This window comes from Chelonia mydas, chromosome 1, assembly GCF_015237465.2.
Source record: "Chelonia mydas isolate rCheMyd1 chromosome 1, rCheMyd1.pri.v2, whole genome shotgun sequence".
Lineage (NCBI taxonomy): Eukaryota > Metazoa > Chordata > Testudines > Cheloniidae > Chelonia > Chelonia mydas.
In genome coordinates this window covers 248,038,328-248,054,715 of record NC_057849.1, presented here as the reverse complement: position 1 = coordinate 248,054,715, position 16,388 = coordinate 248,038,328, and the positions used below count along the sequence as shown (strand labels likewise).

General features: G+C 38.8%; 1 protein-coding gene across 4 annotated transcripts in view; it reads right to left on the bottom strand.

Annotated features, from left to right (window-relative positions):
* Window positions 1-498: 498 nt before the first annotated feature.
* The window catches only part of DRAM1 (DNA damage regulated autophagy modulator 1), a 36,649-nt gene continuing 20,759 nt past the window's right edge, over window positions 499-16,388 (bottom strand). For 2 of the 4 annotated variants that reach the window (XM_007072274.4, XM_037879537.2), the window contains exons 4-7: window positions 9,985-10,162; window positions 6,166-6,224; window positions 3,494-3,586; window positions 499-2,249 (exon numbers count right to left, since the gene is read on the bottom strand). In XM_007072274.4, coding sequence (XP_007072336.2) covers window positions 2,205-2,249; window positions 3,494-3,586; window positions 6,166-6,224; window positions 9,985-10,162 — 375 coding nt within the window. In that variant the 3' untranslated portion in view covers window positions 499-2,204. Of the gene's footprint in view, window positions 2,250-3,493; window positions 3,587-5,452; window positions 6,225-9,984; window positions 10,163-16,388 lie in introns of all 4 variants that reach the window. The other 2 variants (XR_006289183.1, XM_027834478.3) reach the window with 2 other exon arrangements.

Below are 16,388 nucleotides of genomic sequence, written 5' to 3'. Positions count from 1 at the left end.
GGAAATTCTGGCTCAGATGTAAAAAATGGGCTGGCAGAGTGGACTCTCAGGGAGACAGGGAATGTGTCTTTCGCTAGTTGCTGTTCAGCTTTCTTCTTATTTAATTTACCACATTTTTGGTTTAATGTATTATTTGTGCTGAATTTCTGTTATTTGGCCAGAATAAACTTGTGTGCACTGCCATTTAATCATGCAAGTGGTGTTTCCTCCTTATGGTTCCGTATCTTGGCTTGGCATGTGTTTGGTGCCAAGATTCTATGACTGAAAATACAGGATAAGCATCCCACATGTGGCTAACATTACTTCTGTCATGCTAATGAAATATTCTTCATTGTGCTTCATACTGAGTCTATGAATGCAAATTTCCTAACTTTTCCCAGGTTTCTAAATCCTGTTTTTCCTTTTTTTTGAAGTTCCCCTTTCCTTGAAGTTATTGTGAGTCCTATAAATGCTATATAACATTGTGTCTTCTTTCCCCATACGACACACATTCTTTAATCAGCCAGGCACATCTCTTGCATTTATTGTCTGGATTAGGTTTTCAACAGGAGGCGTCATGGTTACACTTTTTCAAATTCAAGGCAAACAGAACGCTACAGATAGCAAAGCCGCCAGTGCTGTCAAGCAGAAAAAAGTCACACTATTTTGGCTGTGGGGAATCTTAAAAGGAAACTTTGTCGGGTTTTTTTCCAAGTTAATAAAAAATGGAGACTCAGCTGAATTTGGCTTTAAGTTTAATATACATATCAAAGGGTGCATTAGCAGCTGGCAAGTCTTAGACATCACTCTTCACTGATAGTGTACATGATATTTAATATAAAATTAACCCCTAACGACAATTACCAGTATTTCTGCAAATGATTGTGATATGCCCTGGAAAGTACAATTTTTGCTGAACTAGCCTGATAGCTCAGTGGTTAGTACCCTGTATGGAGTTAATGAAATTTTGTCTTTTCTCTGTAGTGCATGAAGTATATTTCTGCCTCCAGCTACTAGCAAATGCTAGGTCCTGGTTAGTTATAATAGGGCAGACTCTTCAATTATTATAGCAAACTTCCACCCCAGACTCTTCAAATGCAGTAATAGTTTCTTTAAAAAACAAGGTATAAAAAGATTTATAGTAAAAAATATTTAGCAGCATATCCCATGGCCTATCTCAATCTTAGATGCCCTCCAGTAATGATATTCAGTTCCTTTATATAACTATAAGTGGCTCCCCTCCTCCCTCTTCAGTTCTCTTTTTGATGACTCAAGGGTAGGCTTGCCTTCTGCTGTCATTGGTTAGAAAGGTATGCTGGAAGACCTTTGCCCATGCTAGTCAAACAGCATTAAGATCTCAAAGCATCCAATTTCCCTCTGACTGTTTCTGAAAAGTAATATTTTATTATCCCTTTCCTTCCCATTACATTCTTCAGCTTTAAGCTACCTCATAGCCACCATTAAAATAAGCTTTTAGCCTTCTACAGGGAAGAAGAAACTGATGAGCAGAAAACATTTTTTCAAGCAATATTAACAGTCCAGACTTCCATCTAGGATATTTATAATGTACCCATTAGCTTGACAGTATAAGTACTGAAATCCAGTAAACCATAAAACTGTAGGCCTTGGAACAAAGTTACCTATGTCTGCTCACAACATCATCTTCCTCCCACCCAGTGTCTTGCAACTTAACAGAACATAGACCTTGACAAAAAAATATTCGGAATGTGGGAGAAAAGCACAATCTAACGTGCTAATTAAAATTAAACTGATTTAATTTTGTTCACTTTCTTGACACTTTGCAAATAATATGCAAACCGTATTTTCCTTTTTAGTTTAAGACTACTGCCATTAATCAGACTACTATTAATGGAAAAACCATTTCTCTAAAGTGAAAAGTTGAGGACCCTCTGTTTTACACTGTAACAGAATTTGAAAGTGCTTTTACAGGTCACCTTTTGGTACCTTTTTTTAAATTATCAAACAGTATTAAAAATTATAAAATATTGCAAGGATGCAGAGTAAAGAGAGCCCATTCAGGGGAAAAATACATTTAGAAATGTTAGTATTAAAAAGGTCTCCTTGGATAGGATTTTGCAGATTGCAGAGTTGATGCAGTGGCTTCATGTCATATCAGCACTGAAATCCCTTGTTTCACTGCAACATTTTCTTTAATTAAAAAAAACCCTACAATGTTCATTGATAAAAATAGAATTTCTCTATTTTCAGAAGTCTTCATGCATTTCTGTTGATATCCTTAAGGTAACTCCCTATAGGAAAAATAAGATCACTTTAACATAAATTAATTACATAGTATTGTGCTGTGCAATACTAGGGACCACAGCGACTGCATTGGGATATTTTGGCAAAAGGTAGAACATGATGAAAGCATTTGGAATTTTGGAAGGGAAAAGATTTTTGTTTTGAGTTTGGTGTTTGAATTGTAATATACAGGTTGATTTTCTGTCTGTGCTGGTTAAGAAGTGTCAGAGATTGGAGTCTGAAACTGCAGTGTGTGAACTGTGTGCAGTGTTGAAAGACTTACCCCTTCTCTGAGTGCCTAAATCTGACAGTTTTCATATTTTGTTCATATTCTATTGTAGGATTTAAATTAGGATAAGATATTTGCATTTTCTGTTTATTTTAATAAAACCATGTGCGTATATGTTTGGTTAAATCTTTAATGCCATAACATTTTGAGTTGTGTGTAATTTGAAGCTTGCACACAACTCAAAATGTATTACCCAGCCCTGTGTTTATTTGACTGTTCCGTTGTCTGGCCACAATATGAGAGTCCTGCTGGTGGCAGAGAGAGCAAGTAGTGTGCTGTGTCTAGGAATGCATTATGCACATATGCTATTTTCAGAGAACAGATATACAGTTGGTGGTCTGGCAGTAAGTATGCAAGAGGCTCAATACTAAACCATCAGCTCAGTTCTATCAATGTGCAATCTCTCCACACTAGACAGTTTTCACTTAAAATTTGTAAAAGTATTTTATGTTAAAAAGGGGAAAAGAATGATAAGTACATCCGTCCACAAATTATTGGACAGTATAAATCAAAGTGAACAACTTTTTAAAAAAAAGGGGGAGTCTGATTGAAATGAAGTGAATTTTTACATAAAATCCCTCTTAAAAACAAAGAATGTTTTAAAAAATAAACAAAACCCAAGTCAAAGTGAGTTACTTCACTTATTTTGGTGCCATGTTATACATGTGCACCTTACTATTTACAGGGTCTGATCCTGCAAACACATAAGCACATGAGTAAAGTTATCAATTTATCTAAGTGGGCTCAGGATCTGGCACCAGCACTGGATTTTGAATGATTATATAATTAAAGTAAAAATGTTCCTGGTGGAAACCAGAAATGAGCTCTGTGTGTTATAAAATCTGTATGTGTGAATACCTTTAACCTTTCTAGCTCAGGTTAAAAATTATTAATTTCTATAGTACCTATCACTATATCATTGATAGTCCTTTTAAACTACTGCTTAGGCTCATAAATACCAACCTGAAAATCTCTAATGAAGGTTAAGAAGAAGATGATAAAACTAAAGGCCACTGTCCATTCGCAGATTGCACTCACAAAATGGTAAGTATAATCCTGATGGAAATGAGAAACAAAACACACTTCCATATAAAACACTAAAACAAAATCAACACGGAATGGTAGACAGAAATGGCAAATCAAACAAAAATAGAAATTCTCATTAATGTTCATGTAGAGAAATATCAAACCTGCAAATGGCTGGTCTTGCTTAAGTTTTTGGAATTGCCCTTTCCTTTAGGTTTGGGTAGAGAAAAACATTTAGCGTGATATCCACCTTGGAAAGACGTGGAATGTATGAATAACAGCTGCTTGGGTAAAAGGTCCCTTCTACTCTTATTTGTCTATTTGTGGCATGTAACTAGTTCTGTTTGAAAACTCTGAGGATGTCATCCGCAGCAAAAACAAACTCCTGTATTCAATGCTCAAATGTTTTTATTCTAGGATGTTTATTATTTGGACTAGAGTGCTGAATGCTTCCTGTAAGATGCTGAGAGCCCACGACACCAGTCAACTTCAGCAGGAGTTGAGGACTCTCAGAAATTTGCAGGACTAGCTCCTTTAAAAGTACTGTAAGAGTGAAGAAAGGAAAACGTACCCAATATTCTATATATCGCATGTATACATCACTTGTACCATTATGAAATAGTGAAAAGCATAACAAAACTAGTGACTTCATATGTAACACACAGCCAGTAAAAATAAACACATTTAATTGACAGTATTAAGTTTATAAATTGTGCAATAAATTATAGGTTTCCAGAACATTTTAAGTTATTGCACCTTCATGAAGAGAAGTGAACTTTATATATAATAAAGTCACTCCATTTCCAGTTAGATCAATATCTTTCTATTTATTTAAAAACCAAAATTTAAAAATTAGCAAAGAAAAAAAAATTCTCTTTTCCTTCCCCATTCCCAAACACCTATATTTCAGCAAATATCTGATCCAGACTGATTCTCAGAAGATCTGCCCAGTGCTTTGTTTCCTGAAAGCTAATACAGGTTTAAGCTTTCACAGAGTACTAAATATCCTATACGCCAGGAGTGGCCAAACCGTGGCTTGCGAGCTGCATGCGGCTCTTTTACAGTTAAAGTGCAGCTCTCAGAGCCCCCTTTTTGCCCCCACCCCAACCCCCTGCATTCTCTATCTACCAGAGTGGGGAAGAGGGAGCTCAGGTCTCCTGCCCTGCAGGGAGGTGGGTCTTCAGGCTTCAGCCTCACAGGAGACGCCTGCCAAACTCAGGGCTTCCGCAGGACTGGGACTGAAGCCCGAAGTCCCGGCAGGCGTGCCCCGCAGGGCTGAAGCCCTGAGCCTCAGCAGGTGTATTCTACAGGGCTGAAGCCACAAGCTGAATGAGGCATGCCTGGCTGTCAAACGTCTGAAGATTATCATATTTGGCTCGGAAAGTCAGTAAGTTTGGCCACCCCGCTACAGGCTTTGCATACTCTACCATTAAATAATATGTATTGCATAATAAAGTTAATAAACTGTAGGGAAAAAAAACCTCAGTAGAAGGATATAAAAATAAGTTCACTTTGGCCATAATCATTCCTATTAAATGTTAAATATGATGGAGACAATGGCCCAAATTCAAGGCATTCATTCAAAGCCACAGAAGTCAGTAGAGCTAGGCCTCAAGCAAAAACATGACATTTTAGTGATGACCATCCTTATCACATGTACTGTGCCTGCACCCAGAGTGTTTTGTAAAAGAGGTGTGCTAGAAGCTCTCTTGTAATGGGGGACAAATAGAATGAAAGGGTTTTTTTCTGAAATATGCCAAATGTTTCAATAAAAGGACCCCATCCCATAACACAATAAACACAGGAGCTTGACATTATTAAAAATATCTAACTTGTGAAGATTCATCTTCTCAGCTGCTTTTCCACTGTTTTGTCTAAGCATGTTGCCCAGCTTACCCTTATAAACTTTAGTAACAAGATGCAGGCACTGCATTCTTTTACTTCATTTGTGGAGAAAGTACTCCCTCCTGTGGTATAGCTTGTCCACAAATCCAACTTTGAGATCCTTCCCAGTCATCACCACAAGTGCTCTAAGATCCTGATCCACAGGCCATTTAAGTTAATGGAAAGACTGCTATTGACTGCAACAGGCTTTGGATCTGACCCTAAATGCTTAATCAGTGGCAAGGATTTAATTAGAGATGCTGAAAAAGTACAGTAAAATAAAGACCAGAGCTAAACTGTCATCCATAATTCAAACCAAGATATTCCTGAGGGTTGAAGATCAGATTGATTATTTTATTTATTTCATTTTTTGAGGATGTGGTTGCATAAGGAAGTAAAACTGCTGAACAACTCACTTCTAGGGAGGTTTTATCACAAGATTTCTCACTCAATTTTGCATAATCAGATTGTCTGGAACTTTGGGCGCTTACTTAAAATGAAAATCCAACTCTTTTGAGGTTTCCCAATCACTAATTTTAGGAAGCCCAGCTGTTAACTGTTTTTTCCCTAAATAGGGAAATGCCAGAGGTTTGACAGCTTGTTTATCGTCATACACTATTTAAATTCCTTGTGCTCTTGTCCTTACATGTGCCTAAAAGTACATAGCATCGCATACCCAAGCTAATAGACTGCAGGATTAAATTGGTTACCTACTAAGGGTTTACCTTTTCACCTGGAATCCAGTCAATTTTTGTTATGGAAATTAATGACGCACATGCAATCACTGGGAAAAATAATGTAAAGGAAATCATAAAAATTGCTTAATGAATAATAATGAAAATATTTCTATTTATAATGCATCCCCTGTTCCCATTCTCTAAGACTGAAGACACCAAACAACAAGTTACACTGCAGTATAAAAACAGAATATTAAAAAGCCAAGCAAACATAGTATATTCCCACAAAGCATCTTATAGTGATCAACGCAAAAGACACTCTGAATAAATAAGATTAGGGGTCTTTGCAAAGGAGGAGGGTGAGATGAGGCATTCTTATGGACAGGAGAAGAAACCAAGAGTAGACCCTGGCTGTATGGCTAAGATGTGTAATCATTTGTGTGAACGCTGCTTATCTTTTATAGTCCAATCCAAAGCACACTGAAGTCAATAGAATGATTCTCATTGACTTCAGTGGGGTTTGGTGCAGGCCCCTAATCTGTGGGGTGACACTCTGGTTAGCCTCTAAGAAGGAAGTTCACCAAGTCTCCCAGCCAAAGAATGACCACCGAGGCCATCTAGTTCAGTATAAAAGGGAAATTGTGGGTGCCAAAATGAAGAGGTAGAGTAGGATCCTCATGACCAACCTTTGATCAACTTTTGGTTTCTAGGGCTATATGTGGCAAGAGGGAACCTAGTCCTGTGATGAGGGTGGTGTTAGCACTGTAATGAAAAAAAAATCCCCCCAAACATTTTCTAGCCTGAAGTTTAATGGTTTCACTCAGTGCTAATGAGGCCAATTCAATTAAGGTGGAAGTGGCCTTTCTCAACAGTTGACAAGAAGGGGTGAGCTTGTCACTATTGAGAATAGGCCACTGTTGAAAATAGGCCATTTCCACCTTAATTGAATTGGCCTCGTTAGCACTGACCCCCCCACTTGGTAAGGCAACTCCCATCTTTTCATGTGCTGTAATATATATACTGCTTACTGTATTTTTCACTCCATGCCTCTGAAGAAGTGGGTTTTAGCCCACGAAAGCTTATGCCCAAATAAATGTTAGTCTATAAGGTGCCACAAGGACTCCTAATTGTTTTTGCTGATACAGACTAACATGGCTACCACTCTGAAACCTGTCAATGAGTAGTAGTCCTGTTCATTAGTTTACTCATCTGAACCAGAAGGATTAAAACAATGATCAACAGAGGTGATTTCTCTTCCAGAGGCTTGGATGCTGTGACTCATATCTAGCAGCTCATAGTAACGAGTTTATACAAGAACACTGTCCTGTCAATTAGGTTGAATGCACCAATAGAGTAGTTGGCGCACAAGTGATCATAACTTTTCTTTAAGTAAAATTTAATTTGTTTTATATGTATAAAATATATATTTTATATACAAGAAAAACGTTTTTTCAACAGGAACTTCACAGCAGAGTTCCTTTTCTCACTAACACTGCAGCTGTCACAAGCCCAGCAGAATCACAAAACAGTCAGCAATTATACAGATTATGAAATAAGTGAATATTATTTGTCATCTTTGGTCTGTTTTTAGTTTCCATGTTACATGGCCAGGCAGCATAATAAAATAAACTTCCGTTTTCCCAGAGCAGGATTTCTTACCAGATTTACAAACTAGTATTTCTGACCTCTTCACATACACAAAGCTATTACAAATATTTAAAATATAAAACAGTTGAAAGAAACAGGTTGAAGCAAGAAGACCAGTACATACATATACTTGGTATTAGCCAACATAGTGATGTGGGTCAGTCATGAGTTGCATTATGAACATTCACCACCATGAGTGAGAGAAGCTGCAAATTTAAGAAGTATACTTGACAACAACCATCATATTCCTGTGTTGAGCTAACAATATTCACCACTGTGAGCTGGAGAAGCTGTGAATGTGAGCACCTTAGGTCATAGTTTGCCTTCTGAAACATTTGTATAACTTCAATTACTGCATGCTGTTGCTACTCCTGGGGAAATTCTGTGCCTCTGGGCAATGCAGAATTTTGCAGAAATTAATGTTGTGCTCACAGAATTTCCTTTCCCCCATAGAAATTGTCTGCAATGCTGCTGGCTGCTACTGGGAGCCGCTGGACCCACCAGAGCCCAGCTAGCACATAGAAGACACTGCCAGGCGGTGGGGAAGGGAACTAGAGGGTTCCCAGCAGCTGCAGTTCCCCACATGCCTTGAGGGAAAGAGACAGTGGTGTGCAGGAAACTCCACACAAGCCTGTGACCCAGCATCAGGCTATTTCTCTCTCTGGGCTCTGAGGGTAGTGGGGCGGGTGTCTGGGCTGCGGGGGGGCCCATGGCTGGGCTTTGGTGTGGAGGTGTTTGAGTATCTGGGCAAGGGGGGGCATGGCTGGGCTCTGGGGGATATCTGGGCTGGGGGGCTCCCACAGCTGGGCTCTGGGGGTAGAGGGGTTGTGTGTGTCTAGCCCCCCCAGCTAGGCTCTGGGAGGAGGAAGAGAAACAGGAACTGGGTTGTCATAGGGAGTTCTTTAACTCTCTACTCCTGGGGGAATTTTTTGTGTGTCTCTGTACTGTTACAGACATATTTGCTAACAGGTATTTTGAAATAAATTACCAAACTAATTGAAACTGGTGTGATTAGGTAGTGTTATTTTGACAAATAAAATTTGCAGAATTTTAAAGTATTGTGCACAGAATTTTTAATTTTTTGGCACATAAATTCCTCCAGGAGTAAATTATTGCACATACTCTGATGGCAAGGTGGTCTGCCTATTTCAGGGCCAGGAGGCCTGAGGCTAGCCAACCCTGTTCAATCACACCTCTATATGCTAATTAACTATATCCTAGCCAGAGGGGGCAGGATTGATTGGGGGCAGATGAAACATGTGAGCCTCATAAAGGGCAGAGAACTGTTTGGCGAAAGGGAACCAGAGGGATTAAGTTGGCTTACTGTGGCAGGCTCTGAAGAAAGGTCTAAACAGAAGCTGAGGACTCCAGAGAAGCAGCCTGGGAGTAAGACCCTGAGAAAGCAAGGGAGGGCCAGGACAGTAGCAGAGGGAGGTTGCCTGCTGATTTCTTGGAGTCACAGAGTTGGACAAGGAAGGCACTGGTCTGTGGAAGGACTCTAGCTAAAGAGAGCTGGGAGCCCTTTATGTTGGAACTTCAAGTTGAGGATTGTTTTGTTAATAAATGCAGATTCCAAGCAGGGAAGTTAGTGGACAGAAAGACTGTGTGGATTATTTTTGGGAACTCAATGAGGAAATTGAGACAGAAAGTGCCTACGTAATGGGAACTTATGCATTTCAGTATTTAGTTCCTCTACCTAACACTCCAAAGATGGCTAGATAGTTTATCCAGGAGGAGACAGTACAGGCTAGAAGGATGGCTGCTTGCCTCTTCAGTCAGAGGGCCAAATATAGGTAGGCTCCCACCTGCCCTCTTTGTTTCTTACAGGGTAGTTTGGCCTGTATGTAGTGTGTTGGTGGCTGGTTATTATAGGGTTAACTCTTGTACATGAGTGCTGCACTGTGTGTTGTATTTACATTCACTAGCTGTCTCTTAGAATAGAATCCCCTTTGCTTTCTTCCCTACCCCCCAACCAAAAAAAAAAAAAAAAAGTAGGAAACAAGGGCATAAGACTTAAGTACGCTACTGACAACTGAGGTGTAGCTTCTAGAAATATCCGGTAACTGCCATTCATGCTTCTTACAATGCCAACTTGCTAAACATGGTGCTCCATCTGCAATATAAGCAGTAGCCTGGCATTTATCTTACTTTAGAAGTGGTTTAATGTCAGAGGAAGAACATTTGCATATAAAGATACAATGTGATACACAAAAAGGATACTGGGAATGACAGCTATGCATGACACGATAGAGATGGCTATCCTTATATAACATGTACAGTGACTGTTCCATTGTGGACATGACTTGAAAGAGATGACAGACTGAAGTGTAATGTAAACAACACCAGAGCCAAAAGCCACAAGAGCTCCTCCATCATGGACGCTGGGAACAGATAACTCCTGGAAAAAGAATCAGCAGAGGGATTATCTGTTATTATTCATATTACAGTAGTGCCTAGAAACTGGCTGTAAAAATTGGGCCTACAGATCTGTCCTAATTGCGAGCTCTGCTGTGGGAGGTGAGGGAAAGGTTAAGGAATGTGTCAATAACCTATAAACAACAGTTGTTGAAGGGAAAAGGAGAAAAAGCGAGACAGACTGAATTTGTATGAACAAAAAGATTGACTGATATAACTCAAGGACCATGTTAAAATGTTAAATAGTAAACAAGAGGAATAGAGGACCAGAAATCAATTAACAAAAACTGATGTGTTGGAAATTAGGCCTAATTGGTGGAGAAAAAATGAGGAGACTAGCTATTCCATCCATCACTCCCTTTTTGGGTCCTTAAAGAGATTTTGGGGAGGGAAATTTGGGTACTGAGGTGAGCTTCACCATCTTGGCTGCTGCCCCACCACTTCCTGGGACATTGGGCCTTCATCATCCTGAGAGATATCTAACCTGAACCAGGCCAGAGAAAAGAACTCAGACAACACTGCCATCTCCACCAGTTCCAGCTAAATCCCAAATACCACCTGAACAATTCAGTGATTGTGAAAGATGCCAGCTTGAAGGCACTGGCAAACTGAGTGCTTTTCCCACAAAAGAGGTACCACACAGATGATGCAAGATTGCCTATACTATCTGCCAACATGTCTTCATTTTATATTTGAGGGACTGGTTTGAGGAGTGATAAGTTCATATTCTCTATACCTAGCCAGTCCTTAGTTTTTCTGCTGCAACTGTCAATGAAATGTTTTGGTGGTGTTTTTCCTCACTGCTGGTCAGAGACTAGAACTGGCAGGTCACTTCAAATACCCCACTCTCAGATGGTCAGTCAGACAGTGTGCAATATAAAAGCTGGGGGGAGGGTGGTGTGCAGCAGTCCAAACCAGTGACTTTGAAGTGTAAATCTCCATATCCCTCTATCACCCCCTGAGCTCCTTCCCCTTTCCATGTCATCAGCCATCTTTATTTATGTTGTGATATCCAGGTTATTGAAGATTCTTTCACTCTGAAATATATCTGGAAGTGAAACCTACAGTAAAATAAAGTATATGGCCAGTCAAAAGAACTTCCTGGATTGTCTAAATGTATAAACCGCATATGTTAAACTATGCCAGATCTAAATAACCTCTGTGCCAGAGAAATCTTCTCATAGCTAGTTAAACCAGCTTTTAAGCTGGTTTCTGCCACCAGAGCAGTGCAAGGCAGCATTAATAGAACACGTCTTCCTTGCTTTTGTTATATCTTCTTTCCCTTCCCGGCATGAAGCCACCTTTCTCTCCTTTTCCTTTCCTATGATGGTGTAATTTTACTTTGTTGTTGTCTTCAACATCTGCTTCCCCCCCTTTTGCTTCACTCCTTCTGCCCGCCCCGCCCCCCACCCATTGTGTTTTATTCTGTTTAGATTTTTATACTATGTTCAGTACTGTGGTATCTAAATTTTCCTTTTCCCCACCATGCTTTCTATATATGAAAACAGGGTCTTAAAATTGAAAGTGTTAAGCAAGCTTAACTACAGGTGTTGCTACCAGCACCACTGTTCTCTTCTTTTCTAACTTATTTCTTGGACCGTCTCTGCCTTTCACCCTCACCTCCATACATGCTAAAAAAGGGCTCAGAAAATTTGCCTAACTCATCATGTTCTGAGGAGTTTCTCCTTTAATAGTCAGTCGCTTCTTAACACCATCCCACCAATTGTATTTCACTTCTGTATTTTAAAATAATGTATGATTAAAAATAGAGAACAAAACACCTGATTCACCTCTGTTCACCTTCACAGAAGTTCTTTTGCTTTTAGGAGACATTGCTAGTTATCTTCCGCCCACACTTTCTGGCTGTTTTGCTGAGCATTCAGGAGCAATACCATTAAAATTATAAAAAGAAAAGGAGTTCTTGTGGCACCTTAGAGACTAACAAATGTATTTATTTAAGCACACAAGAGATCCAGTTCCTGGACACTACAGTGCTAATAAGCGATGGTCACATAAACACCACCCTATACCGGAAACCTACTGACTGCTATACTTACCTACATGCCTCCAGCTTTCATCCAGACCACACCATATGATCCATTGTCTACAGCCAAGCTCTACAATACAACCGCATTTGCTCCAACCCCTCAGACAGAGACAAACACCTACAAGATCTCTATCAAGCATTCTTACAACTACAGTACCCATCCGCTGAAGAGAAGAAACAGATTGACAGAGCCAGAAGAGTACCGAGAAGTTACCTACTACAGGACAGGCCCAACAAAGAAAATAACAGAACGCCACCAGCCATCACCTTCAGCCCCCAACTAAAACCTCTCCAACGCATCATCAAGGATCTACAACCTATCCTGAAGGACGACCCATCACTCTCACAGATCTTGGGAGACAGGCCAGTCCTTGCCTACAGACAGCCCCCCAGCCTGAAGCAAATACTCACCAGCAACCACACAACAAAAACACTAACCCAGGAACCTATCCTTGCATCAAAGCCTGTTGCCAACTGTGTCCACATATCTATTCAGGGGACACCATCATAGGGCCTAATCACATCAGCCACACTATCAGAGGCTCGTTCACCTGCACATCTACCAATGCGATATACGCCAACATGTGCCAGAATGCCCCTCTGCCATGTACATTGGCCAAACCAGACAGTCTCTACATAAAAGAATAAATGGACACAAATCAGACGTCAAGAATTATAACATTCAAAAACCAGTCGGAGAACACGTCAATCTCTCTGGTCACTCGATTACAGACCTAAAAGTGGCAATTCTTCAACAAAAAAACTTCAGAAACAGACTGCAACGAGAAACTGCTGAATTGGAATTAATTTGCAAACTGGACACCATTACATTAGGCTTGAAAAAAGACTGGGAGTGGATGTGTCATTACACAAAGTATAACTATTTCCCCATGTTTATTTCCCCCCCCCCCCCCGACACTGTTCCTCACACGTTCTTGTCAACTGCTGGAAATGGCCCACCTTGATTATCACTACAAAGGGTTTTTTTCTCTCCTGCTGGTAATAGCTCACCTTACCAGATCACTCTCATTACAGTGTGTATGGTAACACCCATTGTTTCATGTTCTCTGTGTATATAAAATCTCCCCACTGTATTTTCCACTGCATGAATCCAATGAAGTGAGCTGTAGCTCACGAAAGCTTATGCTCAAAAAAATTTGTTAGTCTCTAAGGTGCCACAAGTACTCCTTTTCTTTTTGCGGATACAGACTAACACGGCTGCTACTCTGAAACCATTAAAATTATACTTTCCACCCTGCCTTCCCCAGTACCAAAATGACCAAAAAACTTTCCTTACAACTAATTTTACTGATTAAAAATTTACAACCGAGCTCACAAGATTTGTATAGATAAAAGCAAATTATAAAATTCACAGCATGTGTGAAATTGAAGTGTTTTCACAAAACATGTAGCAACTTGTTTTGGAGAGAGAAAGAATGAAGTCCCCGCCTCCCGCCAGTCTCATTCAGCCTTACTATAGCATTTTACATGTTGACTTATTTCTCTAACTAGGGAAAAATGAGGGTTTAGAGAAGAACAAACCACCACCATACATGAACTTTCTAAGTGAGTTAATGGTACAGTATGATCTACTGGTTAGGGAACTGCACTGGGTAGTTAAGAGAGCTGGGTTCTAATTCCAGCTTTTCGGCTGATTTTCTGACTTTAAGGAAATCACATAACCGTTCTGTGCCTCGGTTTCCCCGCTAGTAAAATGGGGATGATACATATTTTCATAAAACTTTATGAGATCTACAGATAAGTGCTATGTAAGAGCCAAGTACTATTATTAATAATAAAAATAACTGTTCAGTTCATTTACTATACCATACAACTGTAGGACCCAAGGTATTGAAGACCCCCAGTTCCCATCACCATCTATGACAGTTCAGGGTACTCAGAAATTTGAAGGATTGGGTCCTTATTTTGTCATGTCTTTCATGCAGGCTGTACCCAAAATACAACATAAATAAACAAAAGAGATAAGATAAATTAAGAGTAGGACTGTCGATTAATTGCAGTTAATGCATGCTATTAACACAAAACAAATTAACTAGATCTAAAAAATAGTCGTGATTAATTGAAGTTTTAATTACAGTGTTAAACAATAATAGAATACCAATTTAAGTTTATTATAAATATTTTTGGATGTTTTTCTACATTTTCAAATATATTGATTTCAGTTACAACTCAGAATACAAAGTTTACAGTGCTCACTTTGTATTATTTTTTATTACAAAAATTTGCACTGTAAAAAAGATAAAATAAATAGTATTTTTCAATTTACCTCATGTAAGTCCACTCAGTCCTACTTCTTGTTCAGCCAATCACTAAGACAAACAAGTTTGTTTAATTTACAGGAGATAATGCTGCCTGTTTCTGATTTACAGAGTCGCCTGAAAGTGAGAACAGGCACTTGCATGATACTGTTACAGCCAACATTGCCAGATAGTTACATGCCAGATATGCTAAATGTTCATATGCTCCTTCATGCTTTGACTAATAGGCTCTAAAGTTTTACATTGTTTTGTTTTTGAGTGCAGTTATGTTAAAAAAAAAATCCTATGTTTTGTAAGTTGCACTTTCACAATAAAGAGATTGCACTACAGTACTTGTATCAGGTGAATTGAAAAAATACTATTTCTTTGTTTATCTTTTTCACAGTGCAAATATTTGCAATAAAAAATAATATAAAGTGAGCACTGTGCACTTCGTATTCTGTGTTGTAACTGAAATCAGTATATTTGAAAATGTAGGAAACATCCAAAAATATTTATAATACATTTAAATTGGTATTCCATTATTGTTTAACAGTGCAAGTGAAACTGCAATTAATCGTGACTAATTTTTTTAATCGTTTGACAGCCCTCATTAAGAGATGAGAATGTAAAACAGGCAAGATCAAATGAGAATCAAAATTAATGATGTGACTGGGCTCCCTCTCTGAGTTTTATGCCAAAATTGTTTTTTGTTTGCTACTGATAGAACAAATCAATAACAGGGATTATTTTTAAGATCCAAAGCGTGATTTATATGATTTAATTTCTATAGCGTGTAAACCTTTTGTTACAAAATATTGCCTGAAGGTAATACTAACAGAGCTGGACACTGCACTGGAGACATTTTAGCCTGAAACATCCAACGTTTAATACTTGCAAAACTGTATTCCTCAGTTTTTGAAACCATCCATGGATTTGCTAACTCACAGGCCTTATCTCTCTTCTCAGCTCTCTCTGGTTGCCTATTACTGTTCTTCTCTGTTCCTTCCCTATACACAATTGTACATTGTTAGGTTACTATACACGCACAATACTGTGTACAAAACAAAATGTGCCTATATTGTGGCCTAACAATATATGACTGAGTTTGTTATCAGAAAGTCACATAACAAACATGGCAGAACAAAAAGATGGGAAAATAGCCTCTCCATTCCAACAAAAAACATGTTTCTCTCTTGGTGCCTCATTAAAATGGTTTCCTCCACTCCAAATGAGAAATCTTCTACTCTCAGTATATAAAAACCTACAGTATATGTGATCACATTAAGTCACAGGAGGAAACTGGCAAACAATGAATTATTAGTGTATTCTATACACAGTAAATGGCTTGAAACAGATTAATTCTACTAAGAATGAACTTTACTATACGAGGATAGTCATAATAATAAATGAAAGTTCAAATATCCGGATTTCAGAGGTGAAATCAAAGCTGTTAACAAACTTTGCAAAATGCTGTAAATTATTTAAACATACTGTTTGGCTCTGGCTTTTGGTAAATTATTGATAAAGTACAGCAGGCTACATGACATCCCAGGGAAGATTAAAGAAATACTTCATAACATCCCACAGTTTTTTCCCCTCAAGGGACATAATCAACTGATTTTCTACTAGGTTTGCAGAAGCACTAACACAGGAACTTTGCAATAATTGCAAAACACTTGGTTTGGATGGCCTTTTGCAACTCTAGCAGGAGTTTATACTGTGGTGTAGAATGCTTCTCTCAAGCTAGAAAGGAATTGGGAAAAATGGTGGAATTTAGATGTTTTTTACATCAGTTACTTTCAGAAGAGTTCCCATGCAATTCTGTGTATTCCTTTCCTCATCCAGCACAGAGAATGAGAGTGAGGTAATAATGAGACTTTGCTCATTTATCTCATTTTCAT